Genomic DNA, 19,369 nt, shown 5'->3' with positions numbered 1-19,369 from the left:
GATATAAGTTTTCTGTTTTGAGATTTTAAAATTGAGCCAAAATGTGATGCCCATTTACTTGTATTCTGACTGAGGTGAGATAGCTGTTAAAAATCACACACAATCTGTTGCTTCCTTAACTTCAAACTTAAATGAAATTTTGAAAGAAACTTGGATTATTTCTAGGTGCTGAGAGAAGGAAGATTAGTTCAGTTAGTGTTGTTTTCTTTATTCCCTTCACTATGCCTGTCCCGAAAGTTTTGTGCTCAAAGTAACGTTGCTTATTGAACCATTCATGAGACAGTGTAAGCCCTCGGAAAATCATACAGTACAGTAAGTCCTTATATAATCTGAGGTGCTATAATTGTTCACATTCTGAATGTTAAATGTTGTGTTTCTAGAAATGGAGTTATGTGACCATGTCCAAAGACAGAATTTGGCTGCAGAAGTGATGTTCAGAGGTACCTGCTGGTTGCAGCACTCATGTCAGATTAATTTGTGAGAGAAACAATGTGTAGAATTTATTTATAGCTCCTGTGAATTAAGATGGAAAAGCACTGAATGCTGCCAGTCCTACTTGGGTTCTTACATTACATTGTAGTCCTCTGTCTTGCTTCTTTTATCTTCCCATTTACTATTTCTACTTCATTTCTCATTGTTCCATTGTTTGAAAGTCCAAGTCCATACAGGTAAGTTCCATATGAAACATTAGCCTCCCCTAAAAGGGTGAAGGGCTGAGGTGAACTGGGTAGGATTTGGCCCTTAGTTGCTGGGAGTGTAATACTTCATGTACAGTGTTTACTGGGCAAAAATGATCCCTTGTGACACTACTTTTGTAAAAGATGATCATCTTTTAAGCAAATTCTCAGCCTGAACAGCCACTTTAAATCAGTGTTTTGTAAGTCACTCTGTATTACTCAGTTTTGCTTTAAAAGTGTAGGTCAGGTCTTGGTGATTTGTTTGATAGTTTCTGAATGTAGAAGAGGTATTAATTTCTTCTGCCAAGCATGGTAAAGTACAGAGACCTTCAATTCTCCGTGGGGCTTGTTTAGTATTTTGTACAATAATTTATTATTTTTCAATGGCACCCAGAAACCCCAGCTGAGGTTGAAGCCTAATTTTGCTAAAAACTGGATAAAGGAGGAGACAGTTCCTGTCCTGAATTGATTACAGTCTAAATAAGAGAAGTCTTAAAGACACCTGTATTTTTCCCCATGGCAGTAAGTGGTTGCGATTTGTTGAGCGAATGTACATCTTGTATTTACAAAAGAGGAGTGGTATGTGTATGGTTATGCACGTTGATGGCTGCCTCGTGGGATAAACTGTGCTAGGATTTTTGGGGCTGTGTACCTTGTTACAGCTCTGCATTCCAACGTGAGCAGGCATTTATATACCCCTGCCACAAATGCCCCCCTGCCCCTTTGTAAATGGCGCTCGGTGCGTGGAAGACCCCTTTGACTCTCAAGACTGATATTTAGCTCTGCGGTTACTTTTTAGTGACAGTGAGTGGTTGCTAACACTGTGCCACTGTCTTATTTTTGTGAAAACCACACAAAGTTGGTTACTTTGTTGGTTGGAGCTCCCTTGAGGGGGTGCCTACTGCTGTTACGAAATCTGCTCCCTTACGCAAGGGACGCGGTGCCCGTGTTGTGTTCCGGCTGCAGCTGTCGGGGTTTATTCTTGCTTCTGGTGTGGGGATGTTGGCAATGCGTGACACACGCTTCAGAGCACACTTCTGCCCGGGAGGGAAATGACCGGGCAGATAAGGATTTTTTCTGTTTGAGTACCATCTTTGGAAAGCTGCAGGAGTTTCAGGTAATGTTGACTGAAATGCAGCGGATGCCAGTGGTATTTTGCTTGTCTGTGTCTTTAAATTACTTTGTGTCATTTACTTTAAACAGCATAAATCAGCAACTGAGCTGTTCTGCACTGTTTAGTTGCTTGTAGTACTCCTGCATTCATAGGTTGAAGTCAGACAGGTTGTTGTGTCGTTCAGCGTACCTCAAAGGATATTTTTAGAAGGAAAAAACCCCCAAAACATAGAGAACCACAAAATACAAAGGTTTTCCCTTTAAGGATGATTTTATAGTGCAACATTGCTTGTCCTTCAGAATGCAAAAGGATTGATTATTAACTTGTTATTTTTATCTTCTAATGGGAAGAAAATTTGTCTTTTTTTATACTTCTGAGGTAGATGACAAGCTGATGGATGTGTGTAACATTTACTGCTCAATGTCGCAGTAGTTTCTAATGCTACCTGTTACCCTGAAGATGCATACAAAGACTTTGAATCCCATTGAATCTCTTTTCTGTTCCCCATGTAATGGTGTTACTGTTGCTAAGTTCATAGGTAGACATAACTATAATAGCAGTATTTTTGTTCTACAAGTTACAGTGATGTGTAGAAGCCCCATAAGTTATTTTCCACCTTCAAATAGGTTAATGCCTGCTGGCATTGTGATGATAAGGTTAAACATTGAACCTGTATGCCTTTTGTAGGGTGAAGTCAAGAGAATATGGTGCATCCTTTCTAAGAAGGCAGGGCTGTTCTATACTGTCCTCTTTCCGAAGCCTTGAGAGGAAAACCTGCCTAAGGCTTTGCACTGTGAGGAACTTTTCTTGATATTCAGCGTATGTTTTTACTTGCCTTTTTTTTTTTTTTTTACTAGATAGAGATACTCCTTCACCCATTGCCTTATTTAATTCCATCCCTATTGGGTGTTTAGACATCTGTAGATTATTAACTGTATGCTGTCTGTAACCATTCCTGCAAAAATCAGTGAAATTTCCATATAACAATGCAAGAGCTTTAAAAATTATCAGAGCACTGATTTTTTTTTTTTTTCTTTTTTTCTTTGAACTCAGTGTGTTTCTGATTGTAAAATATCAAGAATTGGAGACTATTGGTTGTCTGTCTGCTTTTCTGCAGACAGCTGAAAATTGTATTGGCCTCTGTCATACTTTTCCTATTACTTTTTTTTCTCCCAAGTCTGCATGTTCTGTGTCTGTCTGTATAGGCACATACACATTCTATTCTGCATGTTGTCTATAGCTCCTGCTTCCTACTTATTCTGATGAGCAACTTTTGCTAATAGGTTGTTCCTTCCAAGCCACGTAATTCAAGCAAGATTAGATCCTTTTGGTGCAATTTTTCTTCTTTCAGACATTTGTTGCTACCTTTCCTTTCAATTGTTTATAAGCCTACTAACCCTGACTTGAATTGATTCTAATTTTAAAATATCATAAAATAGTTTTAAACATTTATCAAACTTTTTTTTTTTTTTTTAATTCAGCTTGCTTTTTTCCCCTCTTTGAGAGTAGAACAGTTGAGCTAGTTTGCTGCTTCTGGTTCTTTTATGCTTTGAATACTGATATCTATGTGTCTACATGTCTTTATTATCAATAGAAATAAATTATAGCATAATACATGTAAAAATAATTTTAATTTTTTTGAGAAGTGTTATGTGGGGAAAAAGAAATAAAGTAATTTTATTCAGGCAGGCTTGTGTTTCTCTGTCCCAGGTTTTGTGGCATAGTATGGATTTGACGTCATCACAACATAGTCATCTACAAAATGAACTGATAAGAGAATTGGAAAGACAAGAAGGTAAAATGTTTCTTATTTCACTGTGTTTTCTTGTTGCACTTAGGAATATTGTTAAGTATAAGGAACAAGGTGTCTTGCTGACAATGAGCTATCTTCTCATTCATTTTTTTCTGAAGAATTGTGTTTATGGCACTTGTACAGAAAATACAACAGATAGCGCTGTTGTAGTATTCTAGCTATGCAGTAAGTATCTGCTATGCCGGCATACTCTGGTCCTGGCAGTTTCCTACCAGTGCCTGGCGTCTTGCCTGTAACTGGTTCCAGGGAATGAAGCTGTGACTACGATGAAGCTATTCAGGAGAGGTTTGTTTGCGGGGTGTCAATTAGGGAGAATTGGTTATTACAAGCTTGGTTTCTGTCTAGACAGCCTCAAACTTAATCTTCAAATACCTTCAGGGGCTGTTGGCAGCTTTTTCTGTTAAGCAAGCTCATGGTTGCACATCTTTCAAGATCCTAAAGCGTCATGAGTAATCCCCTTTTTAGGGGTCACCGGGAGTATACAAGGTTTTAGGGCAAGTGTGTGTTTTGTTTTGGGGTGGGATCTAGTTGCGTTCTACAGCTGAATGCGAAAGAAGGAGGGTTTTTTTAAAAATTATTTAGTTTTTCTTAATATTTTTGTTTAAAATCTCAGCTGAGTCTTGGTTCATGTAGAGCCAGGCTTTTGAGCTTCTGCTTTTTCAAGAGAGCTTAGTGTCCGGCTTTGCTTTGCTACCTGTTCAGTGAGGCAAGGTGAAGCTTTGGGCATGATGGCAATACTTAAAACTAATTATCTGCTTAGTGAAACTAATGTTTGTTGTTTTGCTTTTGAATACTTTAAAAAGTACCCCGAATTGATGACCTTCTCTGGAAATCTGACATTGCACAAGAAGATGGCTGATAGGGATTGGTATAGATTGCTGTTCCATAAAGCAGTGTTCAAGTGCCTTAATCTGGAGATTTTCTTTAATGCAATTCCCTTTCCTATTGTGTAATTCTAACTTGAACAAAGAGCTCAAGTTGATCCTACGCAATGAAGCATGATTCTTGGGGGAAGAAATATCTAGAAGTATAAATATTAAAGATAGAATGACTAAAGACTGGAATATTGATGACTGTCATTATGTATTCCGTACTACGTGAGGGCTGGGGTAAAGTTGCACAGGCATTTCTATGCTTCTGCAAGCTTGGCTCTCTAATATTGATCCTCTCTTCATGCAGAATTCAGGGCGGGGAGGAGTGAGTCTGCATGTAATTTTTTTAGCTTTTGAATTATGAAAATACATTGAGTTCTGGGACATTATGTCAATGTATGCAAAATTAGTTGGTAGGGCAGAATCTTTAGACCAAGTACAGAAATATATTCCACTTAGCTAACAGAGTAACTGTGTTGATAGCAGTAGCAGGTGGTTCTCTTCCATGTCTAGAAACACTAGTTTAAGAGGATGAGGAGACATGGATGGAGAATGGGATATCTTTACAGTTTCATCTGACACTAGGCTTTGGCATATTAAATTCAATGCCAGGTTCTGGAGGCGAAGGATGCCAAACCTGCTGCACGGAGACTTAACCTGCTCCATCACCCTGGGCCTGCGCCTTCCTTGTTCCCATTCTTTTCCTCTACCGCCTTCCCCATTCCCATTTCATTAACTTCACCTACCCAGTCTCAGTCTCTGTTTCTCAGGGTTCTTATTCCAGTTCAGTTTCTCTGCAAGTTCCAGTCTGAGCTCTTGTGCTTTCCCCTTTCCTTCTTAATTGGCTTGTCACAGGTTCTCCAGGTTAAAACTCCTTATTCTTGTTCATGATTCCCATTACTACTGGTTCTCAGCTCACAGGTAGATCCTCACCCAGTCTCATCTTTCCTCTGGTGTCTTTATCCAATCAGTTGTCCATCACACCTGCATCGTTAGATGTCTCTATTCTTTCCTTTCATGATTTTTCTTGATCATTATCTTTAACTCTCCTTGGCTAAACTCTTCTGAGATGCCAATCCTGTCTTAATTTCTTGGGATACTAAATTACCACAGTCAATATTATTTAAATTCACTCCAGAATAATTTTATCTCTGAGACAAAAGTAGGAGAGCAAGTTTGCAAGGCATGCTTGTCCTTGACACTCCATCGTCTCACTTCACTTGGCCAGGGCTCAGTTTTTAATCCATAAATATCTGAGAAAATGCTGACCTGGTAACCTTCACATATCTCCCAGCATTTTAGAAGGGACACACTCCTCCTACTCACCCTGCTTGACAGATGTCCTAACTGATGACAACTCCTGCCATCATTTCAAGTCTCTGTGTGGAGTCCAGAAAGGTTCCTTAAATGGGACATAGTTGGAATGGAGGCAAGGGAGAACCAGCCTAACCCTGTAACTTAGAAGTCAAGATATTCAGCTGGGAAGAGAGAGTGACTTAGTGTCTCATTCCTATTTCCTGGTTTACTTCTAAAGACGCTTCTTACCTTTCTCACTCCCTTCCCCACTGACGCTTTTCCACTGACTTCAAAGACTTTGCTATAAAATGTGAAAAACATCCTGGGACCAGAGCGTGGAGCCCAATTCCGCCTCTTTACAATTGAGTGCCCAATAGCTGGGCTTTTCCTTGCTTGTTGTCCTTCTAACGTGATTCTTGTAATCCTGGTTTCCTGATGGCCCACCTCTGGTGATGGAGGGGAAGGGAAGCAGCCCTCGGGCGAGTTGTGAATTTGAATCCTTCTGAGGAAGGTCCAGCACCCAGTTCCTCCATTTTCTGAGTGCTTAAATTGCTGAATCATTCTTTATATTGTGGACTTTGCAATTAACAGTGCTGGTTAAAAAACGAGCCTATTTATACTATATAGAAATTATGCTTTTGCTGTATTTTCCCACCACCTGCCTTCCCTTCTTTCATCTTCCTGTTTTTTTGTCTCTTGGCTTTGACTTATGCTTCTGTCTTTAAAAAAAGAGACAACCAAACAACCTCTTCCATTAATTCTTATGTTAAAAGCATTAAACCCCCAAACTCATGGAATTCACACCATTAGTTTACCATCTTTTTTTTCTTCACTGCAGGATTGACCTGAAATACCAGAACTCAAATTCTATTCCTCTTATGCAACAAGTTGTCCTCAAATACTAAAAGACTAATAGAGGTAGTGTGGAATAAGACTTGAGTATAACCCAATTAAGGAGTGACTAGAGCTAAACAGCACCTTCACAGCAAATCAGAATAGTCTAAAAATACCTCTTCTCTGAATTTACTTCTTGGCTATCTTATAGGAACTTTTCTCTGAGCTCTTTTGTTGAAAGTGGCAGCATTCAAATACTGTAGTAAACATCAGGTGTACTAATTTGAATTAACACTTCTCTGTTCCTTTTCTCTCCCCCCAACAAGTAGACCTGCTTTTGCTGAAGACTAAACTAAAATAGAAACTTCTTGTATATGGATAGAACAGAAGTTGGAGGCAATACCCAAATAATCAAGGCATGGATTAACTCTGTAGAGAAGTCTGTAACATATACTTCCCTCTCAGCCATGTGCCTGTCTTTCCTGTTTTCACATCTTTCCCCTTTGCAGTAGCTGCATTTCAACAATAAATTAAATATTTCTCAACTGCCACACGAGAAAGGTGGTAGGTTTGCATGGATTGGTGGTGTTAAGTTACTTTCAGGTCCTTTGCTCAAAGAAATATTTTAGAAATCCTGAATTATTGGTAGCCGAAAATTGGGAGGCATTTTGTTGAGTCCCTTCTGTTCTGCTGGCTGTGGTACCTGGCGTGTTCTGGCATGTCGTTACAAGGAAGTAAGAGCTTTCAATGGCACAAAGCCCTCTTGACCGGGCAAGGTAATGTATGTGAAAGATTAGACTAGACAATGTTTTACAGTGTCTAAATTACTCATCCAGAGCCGTCCTATCCATCAGGAAATTGGCTGTCGGCCTTTTATAATGTACGTTAGACCATCTAATTTAAGAACACAGTCTGCTTTTGTAGTCAAAGGGAAGTAATTTCATTATCTTTAGAGATTAAATAGCTGCTGAGTCTAGACCTGAAGATGTTTTCAATGACAGACAAACGTGATGAAGTAATAAGGGAAGTACTTCGCACATTTGAATTCATTATGTGTTCATGAGATAATCTGACTAGGTGCTTCCATTTTCAGCCTTCTAATGGTTTTTGATGACCTGTGACTTGGATGGGGCTGGGATATCAGTGGTGTGAATTTCAAATTGAAAATGTACCTCTCAAGCCTGGGTAAATACGTAGACTGGATACTGTGAGCATACCCCTCTCCTGTTCTTGTCTCCTCATCCTCCGAGCTAAAGTGCATCTTGTCTCTTGGCTGAGAAGAGGCTGCTCGTGGGTGGCAGTTTTGTATTTCTGCATTTCAAAATATAAAGTTTCAAGCGTTAAATTACCCTGACGTAGTATCTCAGATTAATCAATATAATATACCTTGTCATTGCCGTCACTTCAGCAGGTTGAGCTTGTAATGAACGTACTAGAATGCCTACACTCAGTTACATGATCATTTCCCTCTTTGTAGGTAGGGATGAAGTAAGGAAAAATTAACCATGTAGTTTAGATAAGTACTGGAACAGTACTTTGCTTTATATTCTTAGAAAGGTGTAGGTTACATCTGACTTCTGGAAAGTCAAGGGCGTGATTAGATTTCCATCCTAACCTCTTCCTTTAAGGGTCCTTAGGTTGGAATGGAATGAAATGAAATAGAAATTAGTGGAATGAAATAAAGATACTAAAGTGATACCACCTGGAATTTGGGGACTGTTCTGTGATTCAGGATTGTGTATGTTTCCAAGGAGCCATCTGTAATGCTTGCAAGACCAGGGCTCTGATCCTGAAATGTTAGTAGCTCAGTAAAAATTGTGAGACTCCAGAGTCCCTTAGAATTGGGACCTAATGTAGATTTGGGGTAATCTTCTGAGCCATTAGAAATACCCAGATGGATTCACAGGGCTACCTTCTGATGATTCCTATCAGTCTAGTAATGTAACGCTTCTCCAGTCATCTCTTACAGTTAAAGAACTGGTTGCAGATCTGTTCCCTTACTGACCTTTCTGTAGGTATCTTCTTGACGTTGGGGTATATAGATAGCTATTTTTTATATATATATGTGTGTGTATGTGTGTATATATAATATATGTAATGTATATTATATATAAAGTACATATTGAATCTTTACTTTGATATATGTAAAACACATCTTGAATCTTTACTTTGGATGATTTCAGTTCTGTGTGTCCAGAATGAGGAGATCTGAAGAGTCCTGGCTATCATGAATTCTTGGAACTTTCTCTCATGCATTACTCAATCAGTAATGTCAGTACAGGTAGTCCTCCTGTGTTCATCAGACTCAGAGGCAATTGCTGAGAAGTCTTAGAGGAACCATGTATGTTTTCACAGCTGTTGATACATGGTTCTTAAAATATTTGTAAGTACAAGTCTAAATGGTAAATTTTAATTCTAAACTCTACAGGTGAGAGTATGCTGCTTCTGAAGAAGGGAGAATATGTTGCTGTAGGCCTGAACTTTGTCAGGTCAAGTCCATGCTGAAGGCTTGGATTTCATTCCTTTTGCCAGTTGGAGAGTATCCATCAGAGCAGGAGAGAAGCAGAAGGCAGCTGGATCTTATTTCCTTATCACCTTGGGCTGTGACACCATTTGACCTCAAGAGATTAAGTAGGGTCAGGCCAGCACTTGAAAGAGACTAATCTGTATTTTTTCCCCTGTAGGTTGTTTTGATGAATCATTGGGTGAAACTATTGTTTCTGAATTAATGCTGTCCTAATCCATTAGCAAAGTACTTGGAGGATGTTTTGTTACTCTGTGTGCTATTTGTGAATGAGTCTGAAAATGGAGATATTGACTGTTAGTATATTCTTTGCAGCTTTCATGCAGAAGGGTCATTTTACTTCCTTTTTTAGCCACATTTTAATACAGGTATCTAGACAATGGTATCTATTTTTTTTTAATTTGAATTTTAATTCATCCCTCTTGTCTTTGCTGCTTTTCCTGCATTTTAAGTGCTGTTTAACAGTGCCTGGCTCTGTTCCCTTTTTGTTCAGTGGAGAATGCATTAATGTAGGTAGTATCATTAATTATGTAGTGAGAGTTTTAACATATACTATTAATTGATGGAAGATACCCAACTGATTTTTAAGGCTACTGTTTCCTGATGGAGCTGTATGCTCCCAAGCATGGTTTTATGAGACAATTGGTGTAAAGGGAACAGCTGATCATGTAGCATGTTTCAAAAGAGGTACTATTTCTACTCATTCTAAGCAAAAAGTGTGCAGATGAAGATTGCCTAAGGCCCATTCGTGTGATTTGCTTCATTGATATAGAAAAAGATGCTGCAGTTTGCAACTTGGTCCATTCTGACCTAGTCTGTCTCCAGTTATTTTCCTTCTGCCTTCCCTTCCCCACTTGAAGGACTTGAACTCTGTCTCAGCAGAACTCACGTCCTTTTCTTTCTTTAGGTTTTGTTCTAATATAAAACATTCCATTTGACATTTGAATGTGTCAGCAAAATCCTCTGGTTCCCTATGCAAGATTTTGCAGCTTGACACGCGTTTCTGTAACTAACCTGCCACTGACTTCACAACTCCAGTCTTCCACATGATTTAGTATGTCTCTTTGGAAAACTATGTTCGCATTTCAGTTGTAATAACGATGATTGCTTTTCCTTTGAGAATGATGTTTACACTGTTTTCTTAATAATGTGGTTGATATAGTGTAAGATGTGTCAGCAGTATACGACTTTTCTCCCTCAGCCCTGATATTAAGTTAAAATCAAGGGAGTTCAAAGAACATGCTCCAGAGACATTAGACTTTTATGATAAACAATCCTTTACCTGAAATATTTCAAAGAATGCTGTAAGAAATTAACGTATTAAGCAGAAATTCTTAAACTTAAAGACATTCAAACTCTATTTCAAGAAGAATTTGGGGCATCTATGGCTGGGAACTTTGTGAACACAAGTTCAAGACCAAAGGAGCGCTATCTGTTTCACCAACAAAAATTGTCTCAGTTTTGATACGTTGCCTGAACAGGATCAGACTGTGCCATCTTAATGTAAATAAGGTTCTAGCACCTGAAACTCCAGTGGTTTCTGTGTGTACATGCTCATGCAAAGAGATGAATAGACTGAGGAAAGTCATTCTATGTATATACCACTTCCATGCCTCTCCAAGTCACAGAAGAGGAGTGAGGGCAAACCCACCTGGTCAAACCCAGGCAAATGAAGAAGGGAGGAACCAGTCCTAGCAGACCTTTAAGTTCTAACAGTTTAGCATGGGTGCTGGAGTACTACTGCTGGAAATGCCCACTAGGCACCTACATTCTTACAGGAATTGAAAGCCAGGTCAGTCAAGCCTCCTCTTCTCTTGTCTGATGCTATTCTACTGATGAGTCAGCTCTTGTTGTTTTAAAATGTCATTAAAATCCATTCATTGAGTCATAATTCCAAGATTATTTTTTCTTCCTGAGCAAGAGACTATGGACTAATACAGAGATAAATGCTTCCAGGAGAATAACTTCCTATCGGCTTTTTACATCTGTTGTCAAGAAACTAGTTTGGTCAAAGTACCAACAAAACTTTCTCAATGTTTGCAGGTATTAAAAGACTTCATCTCACTTGGATTTTGCTTACTCTGATAACAATTCTCTTGTTGCTTGAAAGATTTCCCGCTAGTTTGTTATTTTTCTGTTCTGACTGCTCTGAAGGCAGTTACAGAAAAATTAACTTCTTTCCTTTTGTGCAGTCCCACAAGAAGTTTAGTTATTCTGAAAGTTATAAAGCAGAAAATAGAAGAGTGCCTTTTGCATTACGAGGGGAAACTTGTATGTAAGTAAGGAAATCTGACTAAAAGTCTGCACTTCTTGATTTGTCAGCGCTCTTTGTCAGAATCTTTAGCATCCTGGTCCTGATAAAATTTCTCATTAGGGTGTTGAAGCCTGTCTACCATATGATGTCTCTGATGAAACATATGCTCTTTTTCATTCTCCACAATAGTAAGATCTTCTTAAGGGGAAGACAGAAAATATAAAAAATATGTAAACTTCTCCAGATAACCCACCTGGAGGATTACTGAAGGGATAAGATGGCCAAAGATTTATGTGGTGTTATTAATCAGCAGATTTGGGTTTCTTCTTTCAGGGGTGTGGACAGTTTAGCTCAGGTAGGGAGCAGTGGCCTACAAACTCTGTTAGTGTAGCTGCTATGCAAGCCTTAAGTAGAAAGATTGCTGATAATGTAGGGAATAAGTGGGAAATGTTTATTGAGTACTAGAGGGGTAGCTGTAATACTGCTAAAGTTTTATAGATCTTCTGGCAGAAACTTTTTAAGACTTAGTAAGTTACGGCTTCTCAACAAAATTGGATCCAAAACAGATGTCAAGGGAGGAAGAATCAAGAAAAATGGTTGCAATTGGGAGGTAATAGAAGGAATAGCTTTTTACTTCCACAGCTAGTACTGATCACAGAACAAGCTCAGACTGCTCTAAGCAATCAAAGAAGATTAAAAGCAGGCTGTATCTGGTATGTGTGGAAACAGGATGATATATTAAATACACTTACGATATGTGTAATAAGACAGCTTCATATTAATTCTTTCATAAGAAAAGATTAATTTTGCCCTGGAGCAGTATTTCTCTGGCACTTAACTCATGTTTTGCAGAGTACCCTGCTTGCAGGCACGGTGACGCATGTGTGTTTTCTCAACTTAACATTAGAGGCTTGCAGAAGGTGTACTGGGCTGCCACATACTACTTATTTCCTAACATCTTAAAATATTATAGTTTCAGTGTTGACTATTTTATTTAAGTTACTTTTATAAAATTATACTGTTTATATTTTTTCCAGTAGTATATGCATTACATTATTTCTAATTTTGCTGTATCCCATGATTAGGGTTCGTTCCCTCTCCTCCCCCCAATAAATTGTTGGAGTACAGTGGGTCGGTTAGTTGTTGTTTGTTGTTGGGGGTTTTTTGTTTGTTTTTTTAACTTTCAGATTATGTCTTAGTGTCAACACACTAAGATTGAACATGAAGATTTTTGCGTTTTCTTCCTTGTTTGTTGCTATTCTCTGGTTTCCTCTGATGCTTAGAGTAATTTGAGTTGCAAACTTAAAGCGCTGGCTAATGAGCCTGAGCATCTTCCTGATGTGTTTTTGTTTGGTATTATCTCTTTCTTTCTTCATCCCTGCTTTTGTTCCTTGGTTCTTCTATCACAAGGAAGGGAGAGAGACTTTGTCAATAGGTTATGGCAATAAAAATACTGAGGTATATGGCAGAGCAAATAACAACACTTGAGCCCGTCATGTCCTGTGACTGCAGTGATTTGAGGGGGAAGAAAACGTGAAGAATCTTTGGTAGAGCAATGTGTTTTATGCTGATGAAAACACAAATGTTTTCATTTTTAATAGCCATTGGGCCTGCAGTTTCCATGCAGATCCTATCTTGGTATCTGTGATTTTGATGGTAACTGCAGGCTTGATACAGAAACTCTGCTTTGGACAAGATGGTAACCCAGTTATCTAAATATCTAGCATGCTTTCTAGGAGGTTTAGCTTGTAAACATGTTTTGCTTTAGCTAATTTGCCAGGAGATCATAGTTGGCTGTGAAAGCAAATTTCCTGTGAAAACTTGGAATGATTCTAGACTTCGCTAAGAAAATGCTCTGGACAGCTTCACTTACTTTTTTTTTTTTTTTTTTGGTAACATTTTGGTGCTGCTTTGTGTGATGATGGCAAAACTGAAACTGGCTTGGTATTCAGCTAAAAAAGAATGAGTCTTCTCCTGTTAGAAGAGTTATCTGGGATTATGTTAGCTATCATAAATATCCTTCGCTTAGCAACAGGGATGGCATTCAGGATATCAAGCCAACTGGAAAGAATCTCTCTGACAGGGCTCTGTTGGGGTGGGTGGATAAGCTTTCCTGACAACACTAGTGCTTTCGCTCCTGTCTGTCATAATTTGTGTTGCTAGGATCTGTTTCACAAGTTTTGTGACAGACTTATAAATGATACTGTGGGTCCTTTTGTTTACTGTCAAAAAGAAACATAATGTGGGGAAAGTGAACAGTAAAAGGATATGGAAAATAATAAAAAATCTGGGCACATAAGGCCATGAGTGTCTATACTAGGGCAGCTGCTCTTGAAGGGAAAGAGAAGTTAAAAAATTTCCTTTGGATTGCTGAAATGGAAAGCGATATATGGTAACGTTCCACTTCTTTACTTTTTATGAACTTGGCTTCTTCACCAAACAGGAAATTATTTAGTCATAAACTGAAAACTTCAGTTAGAATTCAGGAGACTTCCCATGTATCATGCTAACCATTAATGGTGAAATGTATTTTTATTCACAGACATAATTCACATTCTTGCTTCCAAATCAGCTTTTCAATATAAATTGGTAGTTTCATTATCAGTCCACTCAGCCTGTTTGACCTTTTATACTTTTGCTTCCAGGGGAGAAAGAAGATGATGAACAGATAGTTGCAGAAATCATGAGAAGGCGTTTTTTTCCTCCTCTTATAACTCATAAAGCCTGGGAAGGCTTTCACTTCGCTGGCCATGAAATACGAATTACAGAAGCCACTGATTGTTACGGGGCGGTCGTCTGGCTATCGGTACAATATTTATGCAGCATTGTTATTTTTTAGTTTTGGAGTCTGCTAGCACTTTTAATTTGTTTTGCATTATAAATATGTTTTGTTGTGTGTTGTAAACCAAAGGAAAACATTCTGTGCTTCTCTGTCTCTGTTCTGCAAATCCCAAAGCTGAATTTAGCCTGACTTTGTATGGATTCCTGGTTCTCAAAGCTTAAATGGTATTTCTCCTTTGTGCCCCTATCACACAAGATCTATGATCTTGTGTCCCCTCCTCACTTACCAGTAACTTTTGATCCTATTGGCCAATTACAAGCATATCTTGAAGGATATACGGCAGTCTTGCGATGATTACATTTCTGTACATTTTGAAATACAGATGGCTGTATAGCAGGCAGATCCAGGTTGCGGAAACAGCTGTGATATGAGCTCACAAGGTATTAGCACTCATGGAAGCTACTGAACCTACTCATGTGAGAAACAAATTTACCTTGTAAATACGCAGACATGGGAAAAGGTTCAGCTGGAGCTTTCAGTTTCTTAAACAGCCAGAAATCTAGTGGGAGAGAACCATTGTCCTTGGCTCTTGATATAAGAACCATCAATATACCCACCATACAAAGAGCCTTCTTCAAGGTTTTGAATCTGTGCAATGCAGCTAACTGACTGTTTTGAAATAATTAAGAGTGAAAGAAACCACTGTGCGCAGGGAGGTGTCACGATGCACCATTGACACTTGCGGCAGTCAGAGAACATCCCTGAAACAGAACCATCTCCTGGAGCCCCGATAGGAGGGAGAAGACTAAAACCCAGGAGGCTCCATTTCTGTCCCAACAGTATCAGCCTCCTAGGATCATACTATTTTTAAGAAGTTCAGCTGTAGAATGTAGCCAAGTAGGCCGTAGTTCAGCTGAGGAGAGTTAGCATACTCTGCTGTTTTGAACTCCAAACAATTTTCCTTGTCTTAGCAGACCTGGACAAGTCATTTATGCTATATCTCTTAGTGGCCTCAGTGCATGTCTTCAGGGAAAGGTTGGCTGACGGCCAATTATTCTCACAAAATCGTGGGCTGTACTTTTTTTTTCTGGAAGGGTTTAGCCAGTTTTGCTGTGGAAGGAAGGTAACCCTTCTCTCTGTGTCTCTTCGTGTTCTCCCTTCCTGTTCCATCCAGCAGTATTTGAACTCTTCCGAAAAACGTCAGCCAAATTTGTCGAGAGGGCAGAAACTTTAAGGAAAATAAAGTTTCTGCATGTTTCGTGGAAAGGAAGGCAGATTTCAAAGTTTCCCTAATTTAACCCACAGAAATTTTGATCCTGCCAGCCAGTTTCAACAACAGAGTATGGCAGAACCCTGAGGGAAGAAATTATAGAAATATATATAACTTACAGAAAATCTTAATATCATGTGGTTTTAAATGTCAGTCAAACATCAGGCACAATCTTTAGGAACCTGGCTTTAATTAGTCCTGGTGCTCACAGACTTACTTCTTTATCAAAGCTTTGTTGATTTTGAGGTATATGGAAGTTCGCATAAAAGACCCTACTCTTTTTGCTCTGAATTAAGAGGTAGAAGGCAAAACCTTTGTTTGAATTTCTAGCATGTTAACATTGGGTCAACAGTCCTTCTGTTCCTTTCCTTCTACTTCTTAATTGGTTAAAAGGAAAACTAAGAGCGTAATTGTGCTATGCCAGACTAAGCCACTAGTAATTACCTTTCCGAATGGTCATCTGTATTGCAAAAAGATGTGGCAACCATCATACATATTTCTCAGTGGAGACTATGTAATTATCAAAATATGGGAAAAAACGTGGGAGACAAGCTGGAAACTATCTTTGCCAGAGAAATAAAATTAGTAATTTCAATTTCAACAGTGTACAAGAACTCACTGGTCAGTATAAGACAGGGCAGAAAAGCTGAAGAAGCTTCTTAATCACAGTTTATAAATGCATATATAGAGAGTCTGTTGTAGAGGGCTCTTTGTGGCTTTGTTTGCTATAAAAGTTTGCTAAGCTTAACAAAGTAAGCACATAGTAACTGAAAAACTGAACGGGAAGAAAAGGGGTAAATATATTGGTCCCTTTTGAATCATTGTGGTCATTAATGATTGTTAGAAATAATTGGCTATTGGAAGAGTTTAACAAGGGGTGTTGTGGATTCTCTCTCACAAGCAGTCCTTATATCAAGATGTCTTTGTGAAGGACACATTTTAACTCAACCAGAAGTAAGTGCAGTTATAAGCAGGAATTGCTGACTGGAATTTTATAGCTCATGTTATGCAGCATGACAGATTAGATAATTGCAGTTGTTCCTTCTCGCTGTGATGCTTTGCAAGCCTATATTGAGGCATGTTGTGGCATTTATGTTGTCAGCCTATAGAGCTCAAAGATCATGGTGAACTGTGCTCCTTTAGGGAGAGCACTTGAATTAATATTGCTCATTTGAACAGACATGAATTTTTTTGCATGCTTTTAAATGACAATGCATATTTAGTGAAGAGATTTATTTCATTTGTTCAGTATGTTCATGGATTCCCTCCCCTACAGGCTCTTGTTCTGTGTTATTTTTTGGAAACTAATTCTAAACAATACAATTTGGTTGACAAAAATGTGATTGAAATTGGAGCTGGAACTGGGTTGGTCTCCATAGTAGCCAGTTTACTGGGTGAGTACATGCCATTGCTCTTATGCTCTACTGGAGGACAAAGGAAGTGGTTCAGTTCTTCTAAAAGACTGTTGATTGAAAGCTTCCAAGAGCAGGAAAAAGTAAATTCCAACAGGCTTGTTTGGAAACCTCCTCCTTTATTTTTTTTTTCTGTAAAGCTGTGAGTGTATTGATGCAATAAAGGAGGTCCCAGTAGACGATGTTGTCATTAACAGTGTTAAACAGAGAACCAAAATAAGGAACTAGTGGCCTCTCAGGATGTCAGTGGCAACCAGTTGAAGCCAGATGTAGGTATGACCAATGCATCACCTTCCAGTGACCAAACAGCTCTTGGATGCCAGGTCACTTTCTTTCCATTTGTGTTCAGCACTTTCTTTCAGCAACTGATCAGCAACTTGATTTTTCTGCTACAGACACTGTTGTGTTTTCTCCAGATCAGCGACTTCTGCATTTTAACAGAATTTTAGCTTTCTGTAGTCTGAGAGAGCTTCTTCCTATGTGAAAAGGGAAGAACCAGAGGCAATGCTTAAATCTCATGCTGACTTCTTGGAGTCAGTAACTGGTATTCTTCAATCCCTAGTCACTCTTTGTACTTTTAACCAATATGATATCAAGATGCAGTAAATATCTGCTTTCTCCACCCATCCCCAGCTGCATTTAGGTGACAATCTGTAGAGTAGAACTGCTGGGAACCAAATATTTATTTTAAGCACAATGGCTAAGAGCTATTGGGAGCATTTACATTGTTCTGTTCCCCTCAGTGAGAGCTACCTGGTAAAATCAGTTCCTTGTGCAGTGGCTTTTGTGAATGGACTTTTACTCAAGTCTTGAAGTATATTCAAAGATTACATTTGTTTTTTTCCCTGTACAGGTGCACTTGTGACTGCCACTGATTTGCCAGAACTGCTGGGAAACCTTCAGCACAATGTTCTCCAAAATACAAAGCTGAAATGCAAGCACCAGCCTCGTGTTAAGGAATTATCTTGGGGAATTGATCTGGAAAAGAACTTTCCTAGGTCTTCCTGTCACTTCGACTACATAATGGCTGCTGATGTAGTTTACCACCATCCCTTCTTGGATGAACTCCTCCTAACTTTTGATCACTTGTGCGAGAATGACACTGTTATTCTGTGGGCTATGAAATTTAGGTTGGACAAAGAGAACCAATTTGTGGGCAGATTTCAGACGCTGTTTGACTTAGAGGTGATTTCTAATTTCCCCAGCTTGAACATAACCTTGTATAAGGCAATGAGGAAAGGCAAGATGAAAGCCAGACCTTCCAAACTGGCAGTCTGAAAGAGAGATACAGGGAGGTGACAGTTTCAGCTGTTCTGCAGCTTGTTCTCTTTTTAATAATTTCCATGTTAGTAGCTGCTAACACCTGCATGAATGACATTTTAAGAGATAGCTAAAACAAAACATCAGATTCCTAGTGCATCCCTAATAAATTCCTAAATTCAACTTGCTGATAGTTTTATACACAGAAGTGTATCTTTGACGTTTTCTTGACTTTTATGTGCTAAGCTGACAACACTGATAACTTTCACAAGTCTTACCATTATTGTTATGGGTCGTGTAATGAATATTTCCAATAGCTTTCAACTGCAGCTTTGAATGGTATCTTATAAGATCAACCAATCGTTTAAAACCTAAGACTATGATAAATCTTTGTATTTAAAAGTTGTGGTGTTAAATCTGATCTTTCCACATTCTCACTGTCGTGTAAATCCTTCCTTTGAATACCCTTTATAGGACATTAAATTAGCTGAGCTGCCCCCTCCCTGGGAAATAGACTGTCATAATAAAGTGACAGAATATATTAGTTACCCTTTGATTTAATGATTATGCTTTCTTTGCCTTCCATTTCTTGTTTAGATTCACGGATTCTTCAACAGACAGCCGCACACATGAGGCAAGAGGGACTTAAATGCTTTGTTGCTTGAACAAAGGTCTTGGATAAGAAGAGTACAGTGTATCACCAACTGCCCTTTGCAAAGACCTTAAATTCTTGGAGGTTTGCCCCTCCAAAAATAGACAGTTATCTGGACCTCAGGGAACAACAATGGAAGACTGACAGTGGCCATCAAGAGAGGAGTTTTGCACTGCCAGCTGGTGGTGGCTGGAGGTAGAAAACTAAACCAGCCTGACTGGCTGAGGCATGGGCAGGCTTAGATGTTTTTTTGGTCTTGTAGTATGGGCAAACAAAATACTTTTCTCCTAGCTGCTCAGTACTGCGTGTTCCTGTTTTCAGTGGTCGGATTAATGTCCGTGAAAGCCTATCAGAGAACTTTCTCTTGGGAAGATTAATAAAATGATTCTTTGCACACCTCATTTTTTATGATTCTGTTTGTAATTGAGCATGAGAGACCTTCAAGTCCCTTGCAGGCTAGAGAAGAAAACCCAGCTCATGTGCTGATATCCAGGCAGAGCTTTACCAGCCCTGCTGTAGCAGGCCATTGCTCTAGCTATATGAGGGCTCTGGGAGCTGTCAGTCTTTAACTTTTTAGCTCCTGTTTGTATTCTCTCCAGGAGTTTTTTG

At 38.9% G+C, this 19,369-nt stretch overlaps 1 protein-coding gene across 4 annotated transcripts; it reads left to right on the top strand.

The window, feature by feature from the left end:
• On the top strand, positions 1-19,161 carry LOC115350721 (protein-lysine methyltransferase METTL21E-like). Of its 4 annotated transcripts, none has more exons than XM_041128716.1 (6): positions 1-477; positions 2,479-2,584; positions 3,502-3,586; positions 14,030-14,190; positions 16,713-16,830; positions 17,702-19,161. In XM_041128716.1, the coding sequence occupies exons 1-6, from the start codon at positions 359-361 to the stop codon at positions 18,124-18,126; spliced, it is 1,014 nt and encodes a 337-aa protein (XP_040984650.1). In that variant the 5' UTR covers positions 1-358; the 3' UTR covers positions 18,127-19,161. The 4 variants fall into 4 exon arrangements, with proteins under 4 accessions (XP_040984650.1, XP_029892472.1, XP_029892471.1 ...); XM_030036612.2 differs by lacking the exon at positions 1-477 and adding an exon at positions 519-1,794 and having other exon boundaries at positions 2,479-2,610; XM_030036611.2 differs by lacking the exon at positions 1-477 and adding an exon at positions 520-1,794.
• Positions 19,162-19,369: the final 208 nt, after the last annotated feature.

This window comes from Aquila chrysaetos, chromosome 14 (assembly GCF_900496995.4).
Source record: "Aquila chrysaetos chrysaetos chromosome 14, bAquChr1.4, whole genome shotgun sequence".
Taxonomy (NCBI): domain Eukaryota; kingdom Metazoa; phylum Chordata; class Aves; order Accipitriformes; family Accipitridae; genus Aquila; species Aquila chrysaetos.
Note: the sequence above shows the minus strand (reverse complement) of the source record. Positions and strands in the feature narration are given on the sequence as shown.

What these genes read in the sequence shown, in the direction of transcription:
- LOC115350721 (XM_041128716.1), top strand. Translation starts at nt 359, where the DNA reads ATGTTAAATGTTGTGTTTCTAGAAATGGAGTTATGTGACCATGTCCAA. An exon ending in AGAATTGGAAAGACAAGAAG is followed by an intron (nt 3,587 to 14,029) that starts GTAAAATGTTTC and finishes TTTTGCTTCCAG; the next exon opens with GGGAGAAAGAAGATGATGAA. An exon ending in GGGCGGTCGTCTGGCTATCG is followed by an intron (nt 14,191 to 16,712) that starts GTACAATATTTA and finishes CCTCCCCTACAG; the next exon opens with GCTCTTGTTCTGTGTTATTT.